General features: G+C 50.2%; 1 protein-coding gene across 10 annotated transcripts in view; it reads left to right on the top strand.

The window, feature by feature from the left end:
* Nucleotides 1-24,239, top strand: part of Cux1 (cut like homeobox 1) — a 308,986-nt gene that overhangs the window by 62,838 nt on the left and 221,909 nt on the right. For all 10 annotated transcript variants that reach the window (XM_021651492.2, XM_021651491.2, XM_060367899.1 and 7 more), the window contains exon 2: nucleotides 12,538-12,648. In XM_021651492.2, the coding sequence (XP_021507167.1) occupies nucleotides 12,538-12,648 (111 nt within the window). The remainder of the gene's footprint in view (nucleotides 1-12,537; nucleotides 12,649-24,239) is intronic.

The raw sequence follows: 24,239 nt of genomic DNA, 5'->3' as shown, positions 1-24,239 counted from the left end.
TCATACTGGCTCGTTTCTCGAGACAAGATCTTGCTTTCTGTGGAGCAGACATGAGTACTGTAGTTCAGGCTTGCTTTGGACTTTCTCCGATCACCCTGCCTCAGCTTCCCAAGTGCTAGAATGACAGATGTGCACCATAACGCTAGGGTTGGCCTTGTGTGTGTGTCATATAGTTTTCTAGCCGCCCTGGGAACTCTAGTCAGTTGTATATTTTTACATGAGAGAAAACGGAAGCTTTTAGGGGGTTTTAGGGAAATGCCTAAATTCTCATCCAAGGAAGAACCAGCTCCAGAATGGAGCCTGGGCTGCCTTAAGCCCAGCTGGTTGCTTTCTAGACTATACTAATGACCTGTGTGGGTCCTGTCTAGTTCCGAAGAAAGGAAATGAAGCTGTACGAGCTGGGAAGAGAGCTCACTTAGTAAAAGCGTCAGGATCCGAGTTCGACCCCCATAACCAATATTTTGTTTTGCTTTTAAAGAAGTTGGCCATGTGCTATGTACTTGTAATTCTGGGGAGGAACAGGTGGATCCTGGGGGCTCACTGGCCAGCCAGCCTAGCCTCCCAGAGGAGCTCTAGGCCACTGAGAGACACTGTCTCAAAAGACACAGTGGACAGCGCCTCAGGAACTGGGAAGGCACTGCTCAGGCACCTGGAGTACCAGCACGTGTGTGTCTGCCTACATACGCACAGACAATTTTATTTTGAGAGACTGGGGCTGAGTGAGAAAGCGCTGGCTTCCCAGTGTTCTGCTGCTTGAAGAACAAGGAGCTCGGCCTGTTCAGACCCTGAAGATGGTCAGCAGCCAACGCTCACCAAGCCGGCTCTGTATTCCAGAGCCCTCCAAACTGTGTCTGTGGCTCCTTTAAAAAAAAAAATCTTATTTTATATTTTTTGATTCATAGTCCGGATCTATGTTGGCAGATGTTTGTAACAGGGCAGTAGGAGGGGAGGGGGTGAGGAAAGGAGGAGAGAATGGAGAGAGAGAGGGAGAGAGAGGGAGAGACGGGGGGGGGGGGGGGGGAGCTGCAAGGCAGCTTAGCCGCCAGCGCTTTCCCAGGGAAGTAGCATGGAACCTTTGCCAGAGTGGCTGATGCCCTAACAAATTGATTCCTGCCAAACAATGGAGATAAATATTTTCAACAGACAGAAATGTTGGCTCCCAAAGTGTTCAAATTAAAGGCTTATTTCTGAAACAAATACTTTAGGAGGAAAACATTTCTACGAGCCTAGATGAGATCAGGGTTATTCCTCTTGGCAGTGGTTTGATTATTTTGATAGTAAAACACAATGGCTTCCCTCTGTCTGCCTCATTTTCTCGAAGATGACCTGTTCACCCATCCTTGTTTCCTGGAAGAGCAGAGCTGCACTCTATCTGAGCCTGGGGAAGAGGCAGGGCCGGGTTCCCATAGAGCACACAGACGCAAGCTGAGCGACAGATATTTCCAGTCCTTTTTCTTCTGGTGGGAATCTAGACCAAGCTGCACACCCATCTGGCCCTCAGTTTCCTGCCCACAAAATAGGCACCAGTGTTTGCTGCGATTATGGTCGTCCAGCACCATTCTCAGTGCTAGGGGTGGGCATAGGGTCTCATAAATGCTCAGCAGGCGCCGTACCAGGTTCTGTCATGACTCTTAGAAGCTGGAAAGTCCGAAAAACAGCACTGTCCACAGAATTTTCTAGACTGATAGGGCCAACAGTCTCTGTTAACACTTACCAGGTATGGCTTCTGGTCCCTGATGTATGTTTATTGTGACTAAGAGGCTGAGGATGACCTTGAGCTTCTGACCCTCCCAACTTTGTCTCCCAAGTGCAGGGATGATAGGCGTGGGCTTCCACGGTCACTTTGTGAAGTGCTGGAGACCGGGCTCTGGGCTTCACACACACTAGACTTCCTCTACCACGTAAGCTACCTCCCCAGCCAAGAGACGCAGATCTGGATTTAATTTTATCTGTGCAGCTGCTGGGAGCAGGAGGTTAGACCCTTCGCCCTCCCCTTCCCTTGAGTCCAGTTAAGGTGCTGCTGCATCATCCTCCGAAGAGCTCTGCCTGCCAGAGGTTTGGGTCTTTGGCCATGACTGGCTTTGGCTGGAGCACTGGGCAGGCTGACTGTAGCGAGCGCATGGAATTGCTTCTCTCCTTCTACCGTGTAGACCCTGGGCTCTTAAGCCCTTCAGTGGCGCCCGTATGTGGCCAGCTATCCCACTGGCCCTCTTATTAAAAAGTCAAGGCTTTTGCTGTGTGACTTTTCTTCCTTTTTGAGCCCTGAGTGCTGAGAGTACGGTGGTGCACCACCGCACCCAGTGAATGCAGGGCTGGGGACCCAGCCCGGAGCCTCAAACCTGGTAGCCTCTCTGCCAACGGAGCCCGGTGGCAGCTCTGCGCTGACCCTTCAGTGTGCACCGCAGTGCACTGTGTGGTCCGGCCGTGCAGCAGGTCGCAGCGGTGGCTCTGAATAAGGTGTCATTTGTCTCAGTGTGTTCTGAGATAAAGAGAACTCGGAGTGGCCCAGGTGGACAGAGCCTGTCCCCCACAACTGTGGGGGAGCATCCCCTCCACAGTTGTTAGCAGTATCTGGTCGAACGTGACTGGGATCTGTTTCCTTATCAGAGAGCAGAATAATGGAGCTCAGTGGCTGCTTCTCCCCCAGGGTCTTCTCTAGGCCCACGAGAGTGGCGCTGTCCACAACACCATGTTTCCTAGGCTGCACCCTGGGGTAGTGGTGCTATGGTCTGGGGCCCTGGAGGCAAAGTATGCTGGACCCGGCCAGGAGTGAGGGAGGCATTTCTTCTTTAGCCCAGGCACAGGACAACCCAGGAAGAAACTAACTGATCTCTAGACAGACAGAGATCATCAGACATCCAGATCCAGCCTTGGTGGCTTGGTGGAGGGCTGGTGTGCTGGTGAGGGGCAGAAGGGGTCCTCTGGGCAGCTGGGAGAAGAAGAAAGTGACTCTGGGTTGGAACCAAGAGTCTGAAGACAGAAGTCAGGCTGCTGCATTATGCCCAGAGAACATGGGCATGAGGTGGACATTTCAGAAACAGTCCAGTCCCAGGCAATTCATACTGTCCAGTTGACCTGTAAGCTGGGCCCTTTCTGTGCAGCTTGAAAGGGTGCCTGACCCTTCCTCCTCTTGAGCACGCCTGCTGTCTGAGGTTCCGCATGTTTCATCACTCACCCCGGGATGCTGTCTCTCACGTCTCTCTGTCGAGGAGTCTGGCAGGTGTTGTAAGTGGCGCAGGGCTTGTCAGGTGCAGCTGCAGTTTATTTTTGCAAGGGGGGTGGGTTGTGACAGGGTGAAAAGCAAAACTAAAACCCTCCAAATTTGGGTCTCTCCTGAAATGTCTCTGTCTCAAGGGATTCACAGAAAGGCTTGTATGGTCCAGATCTCACAGAATAGGCTAGACTGGCTAGCCCATGGAGCTTCCCGTCCCTGCCTCCCCAGGGTGGGATCACACGCATGTACCACCGTGACCATGTTTAAAAACATGGGTTCTGGGGAGCAAAGTCAGACCCTCATGCTTGCATGGCTCCTTGCTTTCTTTTTCTATTGCAGTGATAAAAGACCATTGAAAAACAACTTAAAGGGAGGAGAGGGCTTATTTTAGCTCACAGTTCAAGGCGTAGTCCATCATCGCAGGGGAGGCAAAAAGGGAGCTGGAAGCAGCTAGTCTCATCCCATCCATAGTGAGGACCAGAGATCATGAATGTGTGTGCTTTCTCCATTCATACAGTCCAGGACTGTAGCCAGGGCCGAGTGCAGTGCCAGTGCAGTGCCGGTGCAGTGCCGGTGCAGTGCCGGTCTCCCCACTGCTACAGTGCCGGCCTCCCCGCCTCGGTCAGTGCAGTCCGGGCCTCGCACACGCTGCCGAGAGGTCCATCTCTGGTCAGGGTTACATTTTAGTGACGTTGACAGCTAACACTAATGGTCAGATGCAGCTTATACTGCCAGCTGAGCTCTCCACGGCCTCAAGCATGCAGCACCCCTCCTAGCGAGTTTGGGGTTGCTGCTGCTCTTCTTTACTCTGGGTTTGCGGAGGAAGGTGGTCGTTGACATGGGGTTTCCCAGTGGAGACCCAGCTACAGTTTTATTCTTGTTTTACCTTAGTTTAAAGGGGGATGAAAGTGGCCAAGTGTCACGTAGACATGCTCGCCAAGGCTTGAAACATAGAGTTCCTGTCACCCCAGGTCCCCGGGAAGGAATTCCTTGTACACATGGAAGTGCTCCTTTGCCTCCTTTGCCCTTTCCTCCTCCTCCTCCTCCTCCTCTTCCTCCTTCCTCTTCTTTTCATTCCCTTAGTTGGAAAACAGTCAGTGTATATTTTCTCTTCTTAAAAGGTTTTTTTTTATTTTGTGTTTCTCCCTGACTCCTTCCCATGAGTGGGTGAGTGGGTGTGGGCGCCTGTGGAGACAGGGAGGATATTGGATCCCTTGGAACTCAGTTGTGAGCCATCTGATGTGGGTCCTGGTTGTGTGGAAGAGCAGCAGGAGCTGCTGAGCCACTTCCCCACCTATCCCCTCTTGTCATGTGACAGGATTCCGTGTAGCCAGTCAGGCCTTGAAACTCCGTATGTTTAGGGGATATGGTTATATCCCCAGCTCCGTGGTTCCTCTGAGGCCTGCCTTTGAGCTCTATTTCCTATCCCAGCATTTACCAGGACAGGTAGATATTGACAAGGCTGTGCTGGTGTGGGCCCCTTCTCCAGCTGCCCTGTCTTTACTACTGCCAGGTGGCCCTAGGTTCCCCCGGAAGTCAGCTGGCTGCTGTAGTACTGTGGCTCCCACAGAGAGATTCCCTTATCCTCAGGGCTGTACCTTCTCTATTGCAAGAGGTTCTGTGCCTATAAAACTTGTGTAGAAATCCTGAGCCTGTGTAAGCCAGCGTGGTGTGTGTGTGTGTGTGTGTGTAATAAATAGCTTAATTCCTATGGGTGTACATATTTAGGGAGGTCATTTTTATACTTCTCATTGAATAGACAGACACACCTGCTGCTGACTGCCCCTTGTCTGCCCCTCACAGCCCCTTTGACCTCTTCTGCATGGCTGGCTGGCTGCTGCTCCCCAGGTGGTATTTTTTTGTCCACTACTGGCCCTAGGTGGCAGTGGCAAGGTTCCCAGTGTCTCTGAGGCTGTCTGTGCTCTGTCAGAGAGCACAGTGCTGGGTAAGCCCTGAGACAGTGAACCCTCAGCTCACCATGGACCAGCCCCAGTGAGGATGGAGGCCCTTCACAGAACATCAGAAGGTTTGCTGGCTTCTCCCCTGTTCTCCACCAGCCCGCTTCCTCCTGCCTTGTCAGTCTTTGCTGCCGGTCTCTTTTTCTCTGCTAGACAGCAGTCCCCTCAGCTTGCATGTCTTCTGGTTTATCTGACAGTCTCCAGAGCCCCTACCCTGGTCTAGGGTGCTGGTGGCAGAATGAATTCAGGGCTGAGGCCAAGTGTGTGGCTTCGATAGTAAAGAGAAATTAACCTCGATGCAATAGTTACTTTGCCCTGAACGTGGGATGCATTATCTTAATTAAACTCCAGAGAGGGGACCCAGCTGACCACAGCCACCACAGACTCTGGGAGGTAGGAGTCCAAGCTCCTGTCCAGGGTTTCCCCATGACACCGACGGAAGGACTTCTCATTCATGTGTTCATCCATTCATCTTACATACTGAGGATGGAGCCCAGGCCTCATACTGCTGGACAAGCAAGCATTCTGCTGCCTAGCCACACCCCTGGCTCTGCACTGGTGGGTTCTAGGCCAGAGTTCTACCATTGGACCAAGCTCTCAGCCCTGACTGGAGGATTTTAGATAGGCCCTGTACTGCTAACTATGGCCTTGGCCCTGTACTGGGGAAGCACTCGAGTGCTGAGCCAGCCACATCTCTAGTCCCAGCCATATATTTTTGACTGGGGGCTAGGAGAGGTAACGGATATTTGTGGGGTGGCTGAGACCTGAGTTGTCACCACTTTGTAACTGGGGCACCCCCTCTTAGTCCAAACAAACGTGGGAGCTGCAGTGTGGGAAAACAGCCTGTGTAGTGATCACGGAGGTCGCCTCTGTACACAGCAGCCTAGTTTACTTGCGTTGATGTCATTGACTGTCACCCTGGGAGCTGTAGCTGTTCTGTTCTGATGGGTGTGACAAGCAGTCTCTTAGGGACATCATCTGAAGTCATTGCTCAGCTTAAAGGTAGAGTTTGGGTCAGCAAGGTCACTCAGTGGGTAAAGGGGCTTGCAACCAAGACTGATGACCCAGTTCAGTCCACGGGACACACAGGGTGGTTGGAGAGAACCTGCTTCCCAAAATTGTCTTCTCCTCTTCCCTCTCTCTCCCTCCCTCCTCCCCCCAATCTCCCTCTCCTTCCCTTCTTCTCTCCCCATCCCTCTCTTTCACACTCACATGAATAATTGTTTTAAAAAGAGTAGAGATAAAGTACAGAGACCACTTGGCTTGTGTTGCTGATGCATCATTTAGGGGCACTGATTCTGGTTTGCCAAGTGGCTGCAGTAGCAGTGGGCGCTCCTTGCAGGTCTGAGGAGACAGAGCCACTGGAAGGCCGGGCCAGTGGTATACAGAGTCCTGCTTCTGCGGGCTTGAGGAAGAGAGGGCCTCAGCAGGAGTGGGGGACCTGCTTTTAGGGTGAGCAGTTTCAAAGTCACATTGGTGGTCTCAAGCCTCACTTAAAATATTAAATTTTTACCTATTTGTGTGTGTTTGTGTGTGTGTGTGGGGGGGGGGTCATGCACAGCCATTGCATGTGTATGAAGGCCAGAGGAGTTGGTGCTTTCCACTTTGTGGGGCCAAGAAACCAAACTCAAGATTGTCAGGCTTGGCTGTAAGTGCCTTTCCTTGCTGAACCATCTTGGCAGCCTTTAAGACCTATTTTAACATCCTCTCCCATGCAATTTTCTCTTTCTTTCTTCCTTTTCTTCTTCTCTTTTTTCTTTTTCTTTTTCCTCCTCCTCCTCTTCCTCCTCCTCCTTTGTGGATAGGCTTCCAATTTAGCCCAGGCTGCCTCCACCCCTCAGTCCTCCTGTCTAAGCCTTCAAGGTGCTGGCGTGACTGGCCTGCGCTACTATGCCCAGCTTTAGTGGCTTTGAGATAGACCATGTATTACATGGTAGCCTTTGGCTTATCTTCTTTTAAATGCATCTTCACTTGGCACTGTTAGGAACCCTTTGAGGAGGTGTCAGAAGCAGAGATAAACTATCCCCGTAGTTCTGGAGGGCGCTGCTCAGGCACCTTTGACGTTTCTCGTGCTCGCCACCTTTTTGCTTGTGCCAGCTTCTGAGCTCATGTGTGTGCTGTTAGCACTGTCAACCTGGGATCTAGTGTCAGCCTAGGACCAGGAGTTTCTGGCTGGGCTGGCTGGTTTTCTGTGAATGGCTATAGCTACCAGCTAACATGGCTGCCTCCTCCTCTCCCCATTTTCACCTCCCCACTGGCCAGTGGGCACACTATCTAAGATGCAGCTGTTTGACAAAAGATGCCTTCTTTTACCTTTCTCTTTTTCTCTAGGGATGGAACCCAAGGCATGTTAGGAAGGTGCTCTGCTACTGAGCCTTAGCCCCAGCCCCTCACTGTTCTACAGCTGAGCCACACCCCGTAGCCCCTTCCTGGGAGATTCTAGACAAGTGTTCTGCTTCGGAGACAGACTTTCAGCTTACTGGGGAATTCTAGGCAGGGGCTCTACCACTGAGCCACACCCCAGCCTCTCACTGGGGGATTCTAGGCAGGGGCTCTACCACTGAGCCACACCCAGCCCCTCACTGGGGGATTCTAGGCAGGGTTTCTACCACTGAGCCACACCCTAGGCCCTCACTGGGGGATTCTAGGCAGGTGTTCTAATGCTGGTGGACACCCCAGGGATGATTTTTGCTATGTTGCTGAAGCTGGCCTTGAGTCCCTAAATATAAATGATCCTCCTGTCTCAGCCTGCTGAGTAGCTGGGGCTAAAGGCCTATGCTATTGAACCTGGGTGGCAAGATTTTAAAAATTAATACATTCCCATTTTTCCAAGAAACAGTCAGAGTACATACCTCAGAGCAAGCCCCTTTCTCACTGGCTCCTGAGAACAAACACAGTCCAGGTGTCTTCTGCTTCTTTCTGGAAATCGTTAGAGTCTGGCTAGTGTGTTGAGAGATAGTAGTTTTAAAGTGTAAGCACTGTTTGATTTGCTGATTTTTATTAAGTATATCTTTTTTTAATTCACTTTACATCCTTGTTGTAAACCCATTCCTTCTCTTTCCCATTCCACCCTCTCTTCCTTCCCCTCCTCCTCCCTCACTCTGCTTTTCCTCAGAAAAGGGGAGCTCCCTTTCCCATCCAGCCTTGACTACGTATATCTTAATGACCATACCGTCTCACATAGCATTTTTGGATTCATGTAAATTTTTTTCCTGTTCTTAAAAATGACCACAGAGTCATTCATCAGTGGCCATGCCAAGTAATACTGTTCATAGGCAGTCACGCTGGTTCCAGTTTTCCCTTTTTTTGCATCTTAATGCCTTTTAGATGTGGGGACTCCCTGTGTTCCTCTTTCGGTGTGACTTGTGACTCATGATCATTCTGTGTTCTGGTCCCTCACCACCCCTTCCTCTCAATACGTTGGATTCTCTTATTAGTACGTCACCGTATTTGACACTTTGAAGGTGGACAGGCTCAGTAGGTAATAAAACAGTGTTGGCCTCGGTTTTATGGCCATCCACGTCCTCTGGGTTGTCTCTGGACTTTGAGAATGCAGGTCTTGTTCTTGTTAGAAAGCATCTGCTGGGGCTGGGGAGATGGCCCAGTTGATCAAGCTCCTGATGCTAAGTATGAGGACCTGAACTTGTACTTCAGCACCTATGTTAAAAGCTGGATCTGGCAGTGCATGTCTGCCATCCAGCCCTGGAGACGTAGGCACCAATGGATGGCTCTCTGGAGCTCATTCGCTACACACTATCCATGAACTCTGAGCTTCAGGCTCAGTGAGTGACCCTGCCTCAGAAAATGAGTTGAGAGTGATTGAGGACAATTCCTGCCATCAATCTCTGGCCTCCATGTGTGAGCGCGCTTGCGCGCGCGCGCGTGCGCGCGTGCGCGCACACACACACACACACACACACACACACACACACACACACACACACACACGATGTGGTGGTGTTTTAAAAGTTTTTGGAAGCAAGTCAGTCTAAGACTTTGATCCTTATAGCTGTGACCAGTCCTGTCCGGAGCAGTGGATGTGCTGCACATTGGTGGAAGGCTCAGTCTCCTCCTCACCGTGTAGTCTGTTTCCGTGCTGGCAGGAGGCAGTGTGGTATTCAGTTTGGAGACCCCTGTTGGCTCACATATGTCCTGCAAGGTTGGGAAAAGGAGTGAGGGAGCCCTTTAGAGTCCCTGACTGCCAGCAGCAGGGGGCACAAGGTGCCCTGGCTTTACAAGGTGACCTTGGAGGTGGGGTCCTGTCTCTCAGGCTACCTGCTACACTCAAGTAGTCTGGCTCGTCTGCCTAGGGAGACATTTCAGAATCAGGGGCAGATGGGAGCTGGGTTAGGAAACAGAGCTGACCATGTCCTTTATTTTGTTTATGGTGTGTGTGTGTGTGGGGGGGTCACCTCACTGCCTTTCTCTGACACATGTCTGTGGATGCCAGAAGACAACCTCTGCTGTCACCCCTCAGGTGCCATCCATCTCATTCCTTTTTGAGATGGTTTCTCATTACAGTGGGAGTTGTTTTGTAGGCTGGGTGCCCCCTGGGCTCCAGGGGCCCCATTTCCTCTGTGACAGTTGGCTGACCTGCAGCGTTTATGTGGACATTGAGATTTGCCTCAGGTCCTTGAGCTTAGTCAGCAGCCTTACTGACTGGACCTTCTTTTGAGCTTAGTTATTTTTGGTCCTGGGGTTTGGACTCAGAGCTTCATTCACAATAGGTGAGAGCTCTACACTGAGCCATGCACTGGTTTTTTGTTTAGTTTTTTGAGCCACAGGCTCATGAAAACCAGGCTGGTCTCAAACTGGATATGAAGCCAAAAATGACCTTGACCTTCTGATCTTCCTGCCTCTACCTCCTGAGTGCTGGGGTTACAGGGAGGCACCGCCGTGCCCATGCACCATGCTGCTCTGACTTCATCCCCAAAGCACTAAGTGGGAAGGCTAGAACCCCTAAGTTCCCTTAACGCTCAACACCCACGGACGTGAAAGAGGCGGGGTGTGCCTCCTGTTCTACGGCTGGAGCCCAGACTTCCTCAGACAGGCAGCAGGATCCCTGTTGGAAAGGCAGCCAGCACTGGTTTTCTGTTTCTCCAAGTTGTGCGTGTGCGTGTGTGTGAGTGTGTGTGTGTGTGTGTGTGTGTGTGTGTGTGCGGCTTGCCTGCCTGGAAGGAAACATCAACTTCTCCCGTTCCTGTCATATTTCAATATTGGCTTTTTTCCGCCCTTCGCCAAGTCTCCCGTTATAACTTCTTCTGCTGCTTAAATATAGCCGTCTCAGTCCTTTTGCCAGATTGTTTATATTTTTGCAGGCCTTCTGCGATATCTGTGGCTGCTTGCTTGCCTCTCTCTCCATCCCACTTCCCTACGTTGGTGGCGGCTGCTCTTTTTCCCCTGCCTCCTCTTCTCTGGGATGACTTTCAAATGTGGTCTATCAAAACGCCCAGTGTTTCCCTCTTTTCTGCAGTAGCTTTGACATCTGTTCTTGAATGCTAGCCCACAGTATTCCTTTGGATTTGCTCACCCAGGATTTGTTTGAATGCCAGAAACACTAAAGGGAAGAGTGTGGCATGAGGCCTCTCCCACCTCACAGTTCCCCTCTCCACATTTAAACTGTCTTAGGATGTCTAAGTTGACAGCATGCCGGTCGGTTGTTCCAGCTCTCTGTCATCTTGTCTGGCCACGAGCCCACCATCATGGTACCAGGGAAGCGTCACCCAGGATGGCTTTCTGGCCCTTGGTTGTCTCCATTAAGAAGGAAGCAGGCGGCTGGGAATGTTGTCCAGTTCATTGAGTGCCTAGGCTGCAGGAAGCCTTAGGATTCCTTCTCCGCAGCACAGAGTGGGGGTTTGTGCCTGTGACTCCAGCACTAAGGAGGAGGAGGCAGGAGGATCAGAAAGTTCAGGCTGTCCTCAGCAGGGCCCTCCCCTTAACTTGACACCTCTCTGGGAAGTTCTGCCAGGCAGGTTGACTTTGGCTTTCAATCCCAGCCTCTCTCAGGTGGTAGTTGGGCATGTCTTTTGAGTGACGGACACCGTGCCCACCAGTTCCCTTACACATAGCCCCTCCACGTTGTTATGCCCTCTGGGAGAGGGCATTGCATACCTCCTTTTAAGATGGGATTAGGGATGCAGTGCACAGCATATGTGATGTCTCTGCCCCAGCACTGCCTAATGTACACCTATAATCCCAACAGTTGGGAAGAAGTTAGAGGCACCAGAGTGAGGAGTTCAGGGTCGTCTTCAGCTTTAGAGTCTGAGGTACATGAGACTGTGTCTGGGGAAAATTGTGACTTGTCTCAGGAGGTACATTCTGTGCTCCTCCTGGCCTTTTAGTTCTCTCAGAAATAGGGTGGTGGGACCTGCTGTGGAGAGGCGTCACTAATGCCACACAAGCGCTCTGCTCTGTGCGTTCAGTATCTGACTCACTTGACTTAGCTTATTGACATGGCCTGTGTGCCTGCCTGTGAGCCTGGAGGCCAGCCTGGGCCCACCTGCTGTGTGCTGCCCTGGGCAGCCCCTCAGGGCAGATCTCCCCCCCCCCATCACTGTGTGGGACTGACTGATGTTCCTAGCAGAGCCCTCAAACCTGGCCAGAATTTCCCTGGGGGCTCCTCAGATTCCAGGGCATGTGGGTTACCTGAAAAGCCTACAGGATAATGGAAATAAGTATTCTTAGAATTTGCTTCTAAAGGTCCCTTTGGCAAATTCATAGGTTAATGGTTCCAGTTGGGATGCCTGACATAGAATAGAGGAGACTTTTTAATTTTCTGTTTTCTTTTCTTTTTGTTTTTTCAAGACAGGGTTTCTTTGTGTAGTACTGGCTGTCCTGGATTCACTTATGTAGAACAGTGTGGCCTCAAACTCATAGAGATCCCCCTGCCTCTGCCTCCCGAGTGCTGGGTTTAAAAGCGTTTACCACCACACCAGGCTAGAGTAGGTTTTCAAGAAACATTTGTTGAGTGGGAACAAACCAGCTGCTGCTCTGTGAGGTCTCAGCTCTGCACTGTAGGAGGTCAACCATGTAGAGGCCCTGGGAAAATACTGTGTTAGGCAAGGCACCAGAGCCCAGGAGAATGGCCGAGAGATGGGGGGGACTGAGCCAACGGGGTCAGCAGGGAGACGGTTTCTGCCTGCGTTGTCACAGGAAGGAACCGCATCGTGCTGAGAGCATGTCTGGGATGGTGCTGGGTGGGTGTGTTTTACTTATGGTCCTTAACATTGCCCCTGAGCCTTACTTCCTGCCCAGGAACTGATTCCCAGGGGTCTCTAATCTTTGTTCAGGCCCAGTATACACATGATCCCTCTAGTAGAAACTGCAAATTATAATCTTGTTTTTCCTTTCCGGATCTCCTTACAGAGAGAACTTGATGCCACCGCAACAGTACTGGCAAACAGGCAAGATGAGAGTGAACAGTCCAGGAAGCGGCTCATTGAGCAGAGCCGAGAATTTAAGAAGAACACTCCAGAGGTGAGCTGGGACCATGTCACAGTCTTCAGAAGGGGGCCTGATGACTCCTGAGAACACGTATTAAGACATTTCCTAGTTGTCCAGAAAAATTGCATGGCAAGATGCCTGCTTCGTTACCTGCATGCCTCCCGCCCTCACCCAGGCTGTGGGGGTGTGGACCAGTTGTTAGGATCAGTAAGACATCTGTACAGACGTTGCCTAGGCTGGCATGTAGCTGTGGCAGACCCTCGCTGCGTTCTAGCTTCTGGTATGTCAGGATTGTGTTAACTGAAGTCTTTGGGGCCACCATGGGCCAGTGAGCTCAATGCCAGCTTCCACGATGCTAGGTAGCAGTGTGTTCAAAGATGGCATTGCACCAACATTTCTGGTAAAACCTCATTTCCTCTGCGTGGGCTTTCTTGTATCTCTTTGTTTCTTGACACAGGTTGTTAGGGACAGTCTAGAGGCCGGGCTTCTTTTTCAAGAATTTGTTGGAAGTCATTTCCATGGCAAAGTGTCTGACAAAAGCAGCTTAAGAAAGAAGGGACTTGCCTGGGCTTACAGTCTCAGGGCACAGGGAAGGCCTGGAGCTTGGGGCATCTGGTCCATTCCACAGTCAGGAAACAGGTTAATGCTGGTGCTCAGCCGGCTTTCTCTTTGTCCTGCAGTCTGGCCCTCGCCCCACTGTAGAGCAGGGGCACTGGTGTGCGCACCATCCTCCGTGTATGGCTGCTGGCAGTGGGGCCTGGGAGTGCCGTGCCTGCCAGGCAAGTGTTCTGCCAGCTGAGGTGGTCCTCTTACTTTCATCTGTCCAGTTGTTCCTGTTTATTGTTTGAGACAGGGCCTCCCCATATAGCCTAGGCTAGCCCTCAGACCCACCGTCTGAGGCTCCTGCCTGAGCCTGCTGAGTGCATCATCAGCACGGCTGACGTAACTATATCTCCTGTTGGACAGCTGTTTTCAGGCCAGAGTTTAGGTGAAAGCAGAGGTGGGGGTCAGCACCCTCGGGGGTGGCCGAGGGACGGTCGTACAGTGTTGGGGAGGCGCCGTGGCCATGCCGTGCAGTCCCTGGTGAGTGGAAGGCGTGGGTCCTGCAGCTCTGCTTAAGGTTATGCCTGGGTATCTTTGCTACATCGGTCACTTCTGGTGGTAAACCGCCCAGCCAGTCAACTTATAAAAAACTGTAGCTTTATGTCACAATAAATTCACCGGTATTTAGCAGCATTGGTTATATTTTTTAATCTAAAAAATTCTGCAGTTACATTGTAAGTAAAAAGTTTCTTAAGAAAGCTTCATTTCCTATGGATTTTTAAAAATTATTTACATAATTTTAGGAACAACCTGGGCCAACCCAGGCTGGCCCAGATCTCACTATATGGCTGAGAATATTGTTGAATTTCTGATCCTCTTGCCTCCAGCTCCCATGTGTGCTGAGATATAGACACTGCCACATTTGTTTTCGTGGTGCTGGAGATGGAACCCAGGACCTCATGCATGGCAAGCCTCCTCCGTCCGTAGCCCCATACCCACCCTCCATGTGGAACCAAGAGATGCTCTTTGAGTAGAACAGGCATTACCTCAAAAAACAGCTTTTATTCATAATTTTTCACCTTTAAAGTGTATTCTCTTGTGTGTGTGGGTGTTCTGTCCTCACATATGTCTCTTCACTCCGTGTGTGTGTCCGAGGAGACCAGAAAGGGCTTTAGAAGCCCAGGAGCCGGAGGTGTGGGGAGTTATAACCCACTACACGGGTCCTCTGCAAAGCAGCAAGTGCTCCTAACCACTGAGCGATCATCTCTCTAGCCCCAGACATTGGGTAGCTTGAGGGCCTATCTCTTTCCCTGTTATTTGCTGCCTGTGACTTGATGACTGCATAAATTTTGAGGTAAAGATATACAGATCCAAAGTTCTAATATTATTACTCCCCCCCCCAAAAAAAAAGTAACACCAGGCCCTGCTCAGAGAGCTTCTATGTGCGCGTGGACCTGTGCACACCTGTGTATAACGAGGTAAGTCTGCGTGTGCCCTTGAAGGGCTGCTTGTATACCGGGCACCTGTTGCCCATGGAGTATCACCCAGCTGTTGAAGGAAGTTAAGGCAGCAGGATCTCTGGTTCCAGGCCAGCCTGGTGTAAAGAGTGAGCCTAAGCAAGCTGCTGAGACCCTGGCTTAAAATAGTGAGTGAAAATAGGGCTGGGGCCGTGCGGTTCAGCTGGAGAGTGCTTGCATCGAACCCCGCAGTGAGGGCCGGGGGCGTCCCTCGGGAATAAAATGCTTGCTTGGCATGCACAAAGCCCTGGGCTCAGCCTCACCTAATATAAAATAAACAAACTGGTGTTAGCTTAGAACATTAGAGAATGCTTTAGGTACAGTGGGTCTTTGTTTCATGAAGCTAGCTTAGGGGGGCTTAAAAAAAAGAAATCTAATTTAATAGTTACCAGTTTAAAATACTCCCCGAGGTGGTCTGTACTGACGGTTACTCACCCTGCAGATATTTATGGATGTTATACCTGCGCCGGACAGTTGCCTCCTGGGGAGGAAATCCCTGTTCTTCAGAGTCTTATCTCCCCCACCAGGCAGTAGACCAAGGCCCTTGTGGCAAGCCGAGTGCTGGGACCCCATAGCTGGCACCTTCTGCTGAAGTCTTTCCTTGCACCATACACACACCCATGTGACTGGAGTCTCTGTATGAGCCACAGATGGCTCAGAAACCTTCCGTGTAGATAAACACTTCTGCTTTCTCAATCCTTCTACCTCCCTTCCCTTCTCCCTCTACTCCCTTTCCCTCTCCCTCCCTCTCCTTCTCTTCCCTCCCTTCCTTTCCCTTCTCCCTCTACTCCCTCTCCCTCCATCTCCCCCCTTCACTTCTGCTTCCCCTCTACTCCCTCTCCCTCCCTTCTCTTCTTCTCCCTCCACTCCCTGTCTCTCTCCCTCTCTCTCCCTTTCCCTCTCCCTCTGTTTCCCTTCCTTTCTCCCTTCCCTTTTCTCTTCCTCCCCCTCTTTCCCTTTCCCTCCCTCTTCCTACTCCCCCTCTCTTTTTCTTTCTCTCCTCCACCTCCTCCCACTCATTGGAGAGACCTTTGCTTTTTTTGTCTGTTGGGAGGGAGTATTTTCAAGGTTGTAGAAGGAGGGATGGGCCCCTTGCCTTTCTACCTTTTGCAGAGGTGAGGAATTAGAACAGGAAGAGGAGTCAGAAGAACATGAAACCAGGAGCATGGCTCATGTCTGTAGTCCCTGAACTATGGTAGGGAGAAAGGAGGGTTGCTGGGAGTTTAAGGCCAGCCTGGGGTAAAGAAAGGCCTCAGTGTTAGAAATAGGAAGGACCGCATAGAGGGTAGTAGTACTTAGCTGTGGCTGGGGCCCAAGTGCATTTAGTCACCGCATGGCTGCCTTTTATAGCCACGCAGAAGTGACTCAGCTTGGAAAAAGAGAGTCACCTAAAATAAAGTCGCCTCTCCAGTGGGGACACATCTTGTTCACATGCATCCAGCTGGCTGGAGCTTGCAGGGCACCGTGGCCTGTAGAGGGCCCAGTGCTCAGGTACAGCTGCTCTGCAGTCACCAGGTGGGGTTCAGGAAGGCCACATGTGACGGTCAAGCAACATGCTGGTATTGTCGGTGTGTGTGTGGGGGGGGGTGTGGGGAGACAGAGAGAGAGTGTGTGTGAGAATGAGAATGAACATGTTCTTATGTGTGAGTGCCATTGAGTGACTATTGGCCACTCGGCACTCCCCTTACTTTCAAGCCTTGCAGGCTGCTGTGACTTGAATTTACCTGTCAGGTTTCACCGCCCCAGACAGGATATCTCTCTCCCTGTGTGGCCCTTGTTGTCCTGGAACTACCTCTGTAGACCAGGCTGGCCTCAGGCCCAGGGATCTGCCTGCCTCTGCCGGGGTTAAGGACATGTGCCGCCACTTTTGGCTTTGTTTCACTCCTCCTTGAAGTCCAAAACCTTCATACTTCAAGCAGACATGGCATCTGGGCTTTTCTGTTCCATGCTAAATGTATTCAGTCAACTGTATTGGAAACCCATGGACGTACCCGGTGTCATTGACTGTGGCTTTTAGGGAAGGTCAGCCAACAGTGTCTTTCCAGACATGGGCCTCTCAGCAAGGACCTTAATGCCTAGATGTGCTCTAAGCTGGTCATATGCTAGGGATGTGACCATCTCCACCACAAGTGACCTGGGGACCTGTACGTACACTCTAGAGGGTCTGTGGCCCCTCCTTTTCTGGTTCTCAGCATTCTGATCACCCTGGGGTTGCAGGTGTGCCTGGGTGCTCAGGATTTGAACTTCGGTCTTTATGCTTACACAGCAAGCACTTTAGCAACTTCTCGGAAGGCTGCTTCTTATTTTTGAGACAGAGTTTCGCTGAGTTCCCCAGAGTAGCCTATTACTATCTTCCAGAAATTCTTCTCTTTGTGGGGTCTGTGGGGAACCCACGGCAACTTTTTAATTCAGTGTTTTCTCCTCCAGAGAAGATCTTCGTGTAAAGCCAGTGTGCACATTTTTGCTTCACTGTCAAGAGGTCACTAGTATCTGGCAGAATTATAAAGTCTGAGTAATCAACCAGGGTGTTTAATCATTCTAGAGTCACCTACCATAAAGTTACAATACAATAAGATTTTAACTAGAAAAAGCTTAAAAATTAAATGGAAGCTTTAACTGTTACCAGTTAAACATGTTCAACCAGAACAAAAATTGAAGTAGTTTTATATTGTGAGGAGACCCCCAGGGGAAAACTTGCCCTGAGGACCTAGCAGAGCCTGCTTTGTGCTGGGCAGGGCACGAAGCAGTCCTGAAGAACAGAGGGGTTCTGGTTGTGTGCAAGCGTGGGCGAGCACTGCTCGTGCAGGCTTCCCCACACACAGTGCCCCTGCTTCGGGGCTTTCATCTGTGGAGTGTCTTTGCCTGGCTCCAGGAGTCTCATCCAGGAAGATAAAGGTCTGTGCCCACACACCTGTTGCAGATGTCCAGGCCTTTTGACCCTGAGCAAGATTCCTTCCTGTTCTAAAATCGAACTGAGCCGCTCTCAGACGGTCTGTGTAGGGCAGAAGTCATTCAGGAAATTTTTCAGATTTGGAAATAGGTCTGTAGACCCTTATCAGTTATGCATCTCTAGTAGTCTAAAGCCCACAAATCTCCCAATCTACCCTGTCTGGAGCATGTTGGAGGATGTGAGGCTTCAGGTGTTTGGATTAAGAGTGCTCTGCCTATGATTCCCAGCTGCTAGAGGGGGTAGTGATTTAGCATATACAAATATGTAGTAAACGCTCAACTTTAAAAGTAGCCCTGAGTTCTTTCTAGGGGCCGGCGGATGTATATGGTTCCAGCTCAGCAGCAGGAGCAGGCAGATAATGGCCAACTGAACAAACGGTGCACACAGTAACTCCAGGTGATGAAACAGAGCCCATAGCTCAGGACGGTCATCCCTGTCACCACAGATGTTGAGGCGGGAAAATTAGGACTTCAAAACTAGCCTAGGAAACTTGCTGTGAGCCTGTTTGAGGAATAAGTGGTAAAGTACCTGCTTAGCAAAACAGAACCAAGCAAACAAAAACCACAGGATTGTACAGTAGTGTGTGCTCATGGGAGGGAAGGTGAGGGTGCTTGAGGAACGAGAGACAGTCAAAATCTAAGATGAACACTCCCTTTTGTAGCATCCCTAACGCTAGACACAAAACACAGCCATCAGAAGACTCTGAAGCTGCTGGCGGAGAATTTGGGTGGATTGTGTGTGCCTTCAGATTTAAGTAGAGGCTTACTTAACTTTCTGCTCAGCAGAAAGACATCACATCCTCTCTCAGATCAGGGCGGCTTCTGAGCATTGGGGTTGGAGGGCACGACCTTCTGAGTGCCGGCGGTGGAAGGATGTGTATGTGTATGTGATCCATGACGAGTTAACCTCTCAGTGTCTCTGTTGTGCCTGCCTGAGGACAGCAGGCCACCGTGATCCCACCATATCTTTCTTTATGTGAACAACAGATGAGGCCCCAGCTCTCTGAAGAGTCCTTAGAGCCGACGGCCTCTTCCTTCCTGAGCTGTTGCTTCCTCTGTGTGTCTGGCATTTCTAGAGAGCTATTTTAAGTGCCGTGGACAAATTATCTGAGCATTTAACAGCTGTGAAAAGGAAAGGATTGTAAAGAGATTTATGTGGGCTAGAGTTTTGATGGTGACCTCTGTGAGCCTCCATGTTCCCATGGAGAAATGGGGCTGATGGTTCTAGATGCTGATGGTCGAACTGCTTCCAGAATAGTGTGACAAAGTCATTGAGTCTGTGTGCTGGTGATGAACGTTGCTTTGGGAGAGGACACTGAGCTCAGGGGTAGAGATGAAACACAGGACTTCCTGGTGCCACGCTAACGCTCTCCTGCTGTGTCACAGCCCCAGTCTCTCATTGGAGGCCTCTAGGTAAGCCCTGCACTCTTGAGTCATACCCTGCTCCTTGCCAGGGAATTCTGGGCAAGTGTTCTAACCTGCTGTACATCTCTTCTTTTAAATTTTCATTCCGAGGCACAGTCGTATAATATAGCTCTGGCTGGCCTTAAACCTGCAGGCCCCCTGCCTCAGTGTTCCAAGTGCCTAGGATTATAGGTCTGTTCCACTTATAGGTGTGTGAGACAGTAGGAAATGTTTGGATCACCATAGAGCACTAACTATTGGGCAATATTGGCTTTTGATCTTCTTACCTTTTAAACCTGACTTCCTAAAAACTGACCCTTTAAGGAGCAATCCAAGGCTGTTGTGGGCTTGGTTTGCAACCTGATCAAGCCTCATCACCTTTCATATGACAGCTTTTAAGTGATCAGGTCCTTTGTCTGTGGTAATTACCTCCACCAGAAGCACACCAGCTTCTGCTGCGCTCTCCGTCCTTGTCTGTCTTTCTCCATAACACTCATGGAAAGCTCTCTTTGGGCCTTTGCTTTCCCAGAATTTCATGCATTCAGAGATCTTTTCAGAGATCCTGTTCTATGTGAGAACCCCAAGTTCGCCAGGAAGACTTTACTTTCTGGTCACTGGCAACTTGAGGGATATGGCGAGATAGCTTGTCACAGGACTTCACATTTATTAAGGACTATCTGTTCAAATAGCTCTTTTCCAAACACTTTCTTAAGACAGGGTCTCATGTAGCCCAGGTTGACCTCAAACTCACTGTGTAGCCAAGGATGACCTAACCTGCCTTTATCCCCCAGTGCTGGGGTTGCAGTCTGTGTACCAGTATGCCCATCTCTATCCACTCTCAAGTGGGTGCCTCTGCAATAGGTACAGTGTTCTACTCAGGCAGAGAAAGCTTGAAACCCAGGAGAGAAATTAACTTGCTTTGTGTGTCCTACTCAAATCAGCAACATCTGGGCAAGTCTTCGTAGGTCTATGCCAGCGTGGGTCCCTGGGGAGTGCTTCCACAGTCTTGCATCCCACAGCCACTTTCCGGGTGCACAGAGCCAGCTGCCTTGTGGGATGGCTCTCCAGAGCCGCCTCCTGCTGCTGAGGCTGCCTGGCCCTACGCCACCACCACCTGCCTGCTTCTAAGCACATAAACTTCCCTGGACCCTTGGGGAGAGCTGGGGCTGCTTCTTATGACATTATCTGCACAGCCTTTTGCTCCCCACTTCACAGCTGAAGGGTTGCCCATCCACCCCTTTGGACCCTACTGTAACCTTGTGCTGGATGCGTGCAGCATGCTCAAAGAGGGTCTGCTGCCCAGGGTGCTTGGACGGCGCCCCGACTTGACAGCTCAACTGTTGCACGGAGACCCAGCTTTGGGACTGGGGGCCCAGTTCTTCCCTCACAGCGTCCGAGTTACAGTGGGCGCTCTGCGTGCCCAAGGTACAGAGTGTGCGTTTCTGCTCTAAAGCCAGTTCGTCTGACAGCACCTTGCGCTTTCCTCCGCCGGCTGAGTGTGGATGGGAACCCTGTGTACTTCATATCCCCTGCTTTCTCCTGACTGGCAAACTGCCTTTTGCAGTAAGTGGCCTGCTCAGTGTTTCCTCTCCTGCCCTCCCTGCTAACGTCTTTCGCTCGTTTTCCCTGTTGGACCATTTGTTGCCATGCCATACTCACAAGTAGGGAGACCTGATGTTTCCAGTGTGACTCCTGGAGGTTTGCGAGGACTTCCTCCAGGCCAAGGCCCCTGCCTGCTGTTCCACCTGACAGGCGGAACTGAATTGTCTTGGGGCAGGGGGGATTCCCACCCCACTATACTCTCCATTTTTCTTTTCCACATAATTTTTTTTTTTTATTCTGAATCCTACTATGTTTGTTGATTTGTTTTTTAGACTAGGCCTCACTGAGCTAAGGCTGGCCTTGAACTACTTTGTAGCCAAGAGGTCTTCTTCTTCCTCCACATGGAGGGTGTTGGGAGTGCAGGCATACGCTGCCCCCCCCCCCCCCCCCCGTGTCTGTGCTTCCGGGCATGGCACCAAGGCCGTCCTTATGCAGGCAGGCTCCCTGCTGAGTAGAACCCCAGCTGTTCTGGACCTTGTTTGGGAACTCCCCTGTGGAGAGGCCACCAGGGCACCCCCAGCTCTTTTCTGTAATGCTGGCTTCTGCCTTCTGGTCTAGGCCTAGGCATGCTCTGTGATTGGTACATAGGGCTTCAGTTTCCCCTCCTCTGTTAGAGCCCCTTGCCTCTCCCATGACCGGTGGGCAACCATCTGCCTGGCCCAGGGAGTTGCTCCCACTTCTTTATTCCTTACCACATTCCTCATGGATGCCCCGGACTGTCCCACCCATGTACTGTTTGGATTTTTCCAATGTTTTTCATGTCACTGGTGAGTCTGTAGCTCGGCCACAGGAGCCTCGCGCCCGTCCTTCTTCAGGGCCGTGCATGCCGTGTCGTTCTTGTGCTGTGTGCTGCACAGCTTACAGAATCTTCTTCACAGTTCCATTTTGTAAAGCCTGAGTTATTTTCTTTTGGGCCTGGGGACAGGGTACTAGCTGAGTGCTCTAGCACTGAGCTAGGTCCCCAGTGCCTCTGGCCCCCACTTCTGTTTTCTTTGTCTTCCAGGTTGAGCACAAGCAGACTTGGTAAGTACCCTGTCGCTCAGCGAAGTTGCCAAGGCTGATTCTGTAGCTAGGCCAACTTTGAACCTGCAGTCCTCCTGCCTCAGCCTCTCAAGTAGCTGAAATGATAGGGCTGTGTGACCACAGTGCCTGGCTCTGAAATTCCTGCTTTTCAAATGAAATTTTAAATGGATTTTTATTGGGATTTCATTGAATTGGAGACTTGGACAGACTCAATGCAGTTTTCAGCATTTTGATAGTGTTCCTGCAGATCATATACATAGGTGAATTTAATTCCATGTAGGGCTCAGGGGACTCGTGAAAACTTACAGGCCTCCCTCACGCAGCTCATTGTGCAGATATGAGAGTCAGAATTGAGGGAGTGATCATTTTCATCTGGAGCGGGGCAAGCAGTAACCCACCCTGTTATCATAGCTGGCTGTGATTAAGACAGGGCGGGAGGTCAGCTCCGAGCCGTCTACCATTGACAGGTTCCTGAGGAAGATGGAATGTCTCTTCATCTTTGGTCCAGGTCCTCAGTAGCTGAGAGCCATTACTGTCTGTTGGCTGTTTGGTTTGTGTGAAATATGGCGCCGGGCAAAGCCCGCTTCCCGAGGTCAGGTGTGTGCACATAATCAGGATCTGGGAACCATACGGCACAGGCTCCTATATGTGTGGGCATGTGGTAGGGGCACAAAGATGCACTTTCTTGTTCTAAAACACACTTCACACTCCTGGGGAGATGCTCACTTAGCCAGATTTTTTTGTGTGTGTTGCAAGACAGCCATTTGTGAAGCTGTCAGCCACTGGCAATGAAACATGAAGATTTCTCTCTGTGTAATGTGTGCTCAGCCTTATTCAGTTCCCATGACCTAGACAAAGAAGTGTGTGCGTGGGTTTTGGCTTTTATTGCCTTGAATTAAAAGTTGAAGACAAGAATATTCTTATTTAATTTGTATATAGATATCCCACAAACAGCATTTCACTTACCCAATATTTTTGCATTTTAATTTTTCTCTGTGTGTGTACATGCGTGCATGCACACCATGCATATGTGTGGAAGTCAGAGACAGTTGTGAGAAGCAGCTCTCTCCTGTCGCATGGGTACCAGGGATGGAACTTAGGTGGCCAGGCCCAGCAGCAAGCGCCTTTTCCCACTGAGCCTCGCTCCCTTGCTCTTAGATTATGATTTAAATGCTTTATGAAAGGAAATCTTGTTTCTCATAGTAACATGTGAAGACGTGATCAGTTAGGATCCAGAGGGGAGGCAAAACATGAGCAGAGCAGGGTAGGGGAACAAGAGGAGACTAGAGCGTGTGGTTCCCTCTTTCTGTCTGAAGAAACCATGAGCTGTAGTCATGCTTTCTTTTTGCTCAAAGATTTTGACTGTTAATCTCTGTTTCTCTCTTTCTCTCTTTCCCTCCCTCCCTCCCTCTCTTGCTCTCTCCTTCTCCCCCTCCCTCCCTCCTTTCCCCACACATCTCCTTCTCTCCTTCCTCCCTCCTCCTTTCCTCCCTCCCTCTCTCCTCTGTTTGAACAAATCCATTTGTACTTATAGCCAGATAAAAGTGCTTGAGCATGTATTCATTGTCTTGAATGTAATTGTGGAAATGCCAGCCAGCCTTTTTAAGTAACGGAATTGATATGGAAGGAACGGGGGAGCTGAGGCCATTTCACTCTGAAATTCTTTCTGCATTAGCACATCTGCAGCATTGAGGACTGTGTGGAAAATTGAAATAGTGCTTCTATCCTGCCGTGTCTCCAGTGTGTCAATAAATCACCTTTTTTCCCTTTTAAAATGTCTGGCCTTGTAATTTATGTTTGCGTAACCCATTACTAAATTCATAGTAGGTGTTTTAGTTGGCAGGCAATGTTCTAGAGGTTCTGGGGGCACTGAAAAAAATATAGAGCCTTTGTATTTATACTTAAGAGGACATTTTAGTTTAGTTTCTTGTTTTAAAGTGAACTGGGTATTTATAGAATTTAGCGCACTGTTGTTCGTCCACACGTGCCAGAGTGCGTGTGGGGGTCAGATGACGACCTTCTGAGGCAGTTTGTGTCCTCCCTGTGGATTCCGGGGAGTGAATTCAGGGCAGCAGACGTGGGTGTCAAGTGCCTTTATCTGAGGAGCCGTCTCCTTTCCTGCATTTGAATTTAAGAAACTGATGATTTGGAGCGGTGTGAGCACTTTTTCTTTGGTAAACAATATCAAGCCACATTCCTGTAATACGGCCAGGATTAGGGACTTGTCAGCGGCTTTATGGTTTTCTTTCTTGTAAAATTTAAATTGGTAAAAGAGAATGATTCTGGTAGTAAGATTGTACTAATAGTATAGCGGTCATTGCCCTTCACTTTGAATACAAGACTAGAAATCTGGGCCAGGAGGATGGTTGGGCAGGTAAAAGCATTTTCCATATAAGCTTAAAGAAGTAAATTCACCACCAGACCCATAGTGGACTTCACTCTGGGACTTTGGCATGCACCCCTCCTCCATTAGTAAATAAAACTTAAAAAAAAAAATCTAAATTTGTCGTGAGACATGGTGGTACGTGAAGCTGAGGCGGGAAGTGACTCCAGTGTTCTTTTTAAAAAGGGCCAGGCGTGGCTCAG

Source organism: Meriones unguiculatus, chromosome 15 (genome assembly GCF_030254825.1).
Source record: "Meriones unguiculatus strain TT.TT164.6M chromosome 15, Bangor_MerUng_6.1, whole genome shotgun sequence".
NCBI classification, from domain to species: Eukaryota; Metazoa; Chordata; class Mammalia; order Rodentia; family Muridae; genus Meriones; species Meriones unguiculatus.
Note: the sequence above shows the minus strand (reverse complement) of the source record. Positions and strands in the feature narration are given on the sequence as shown.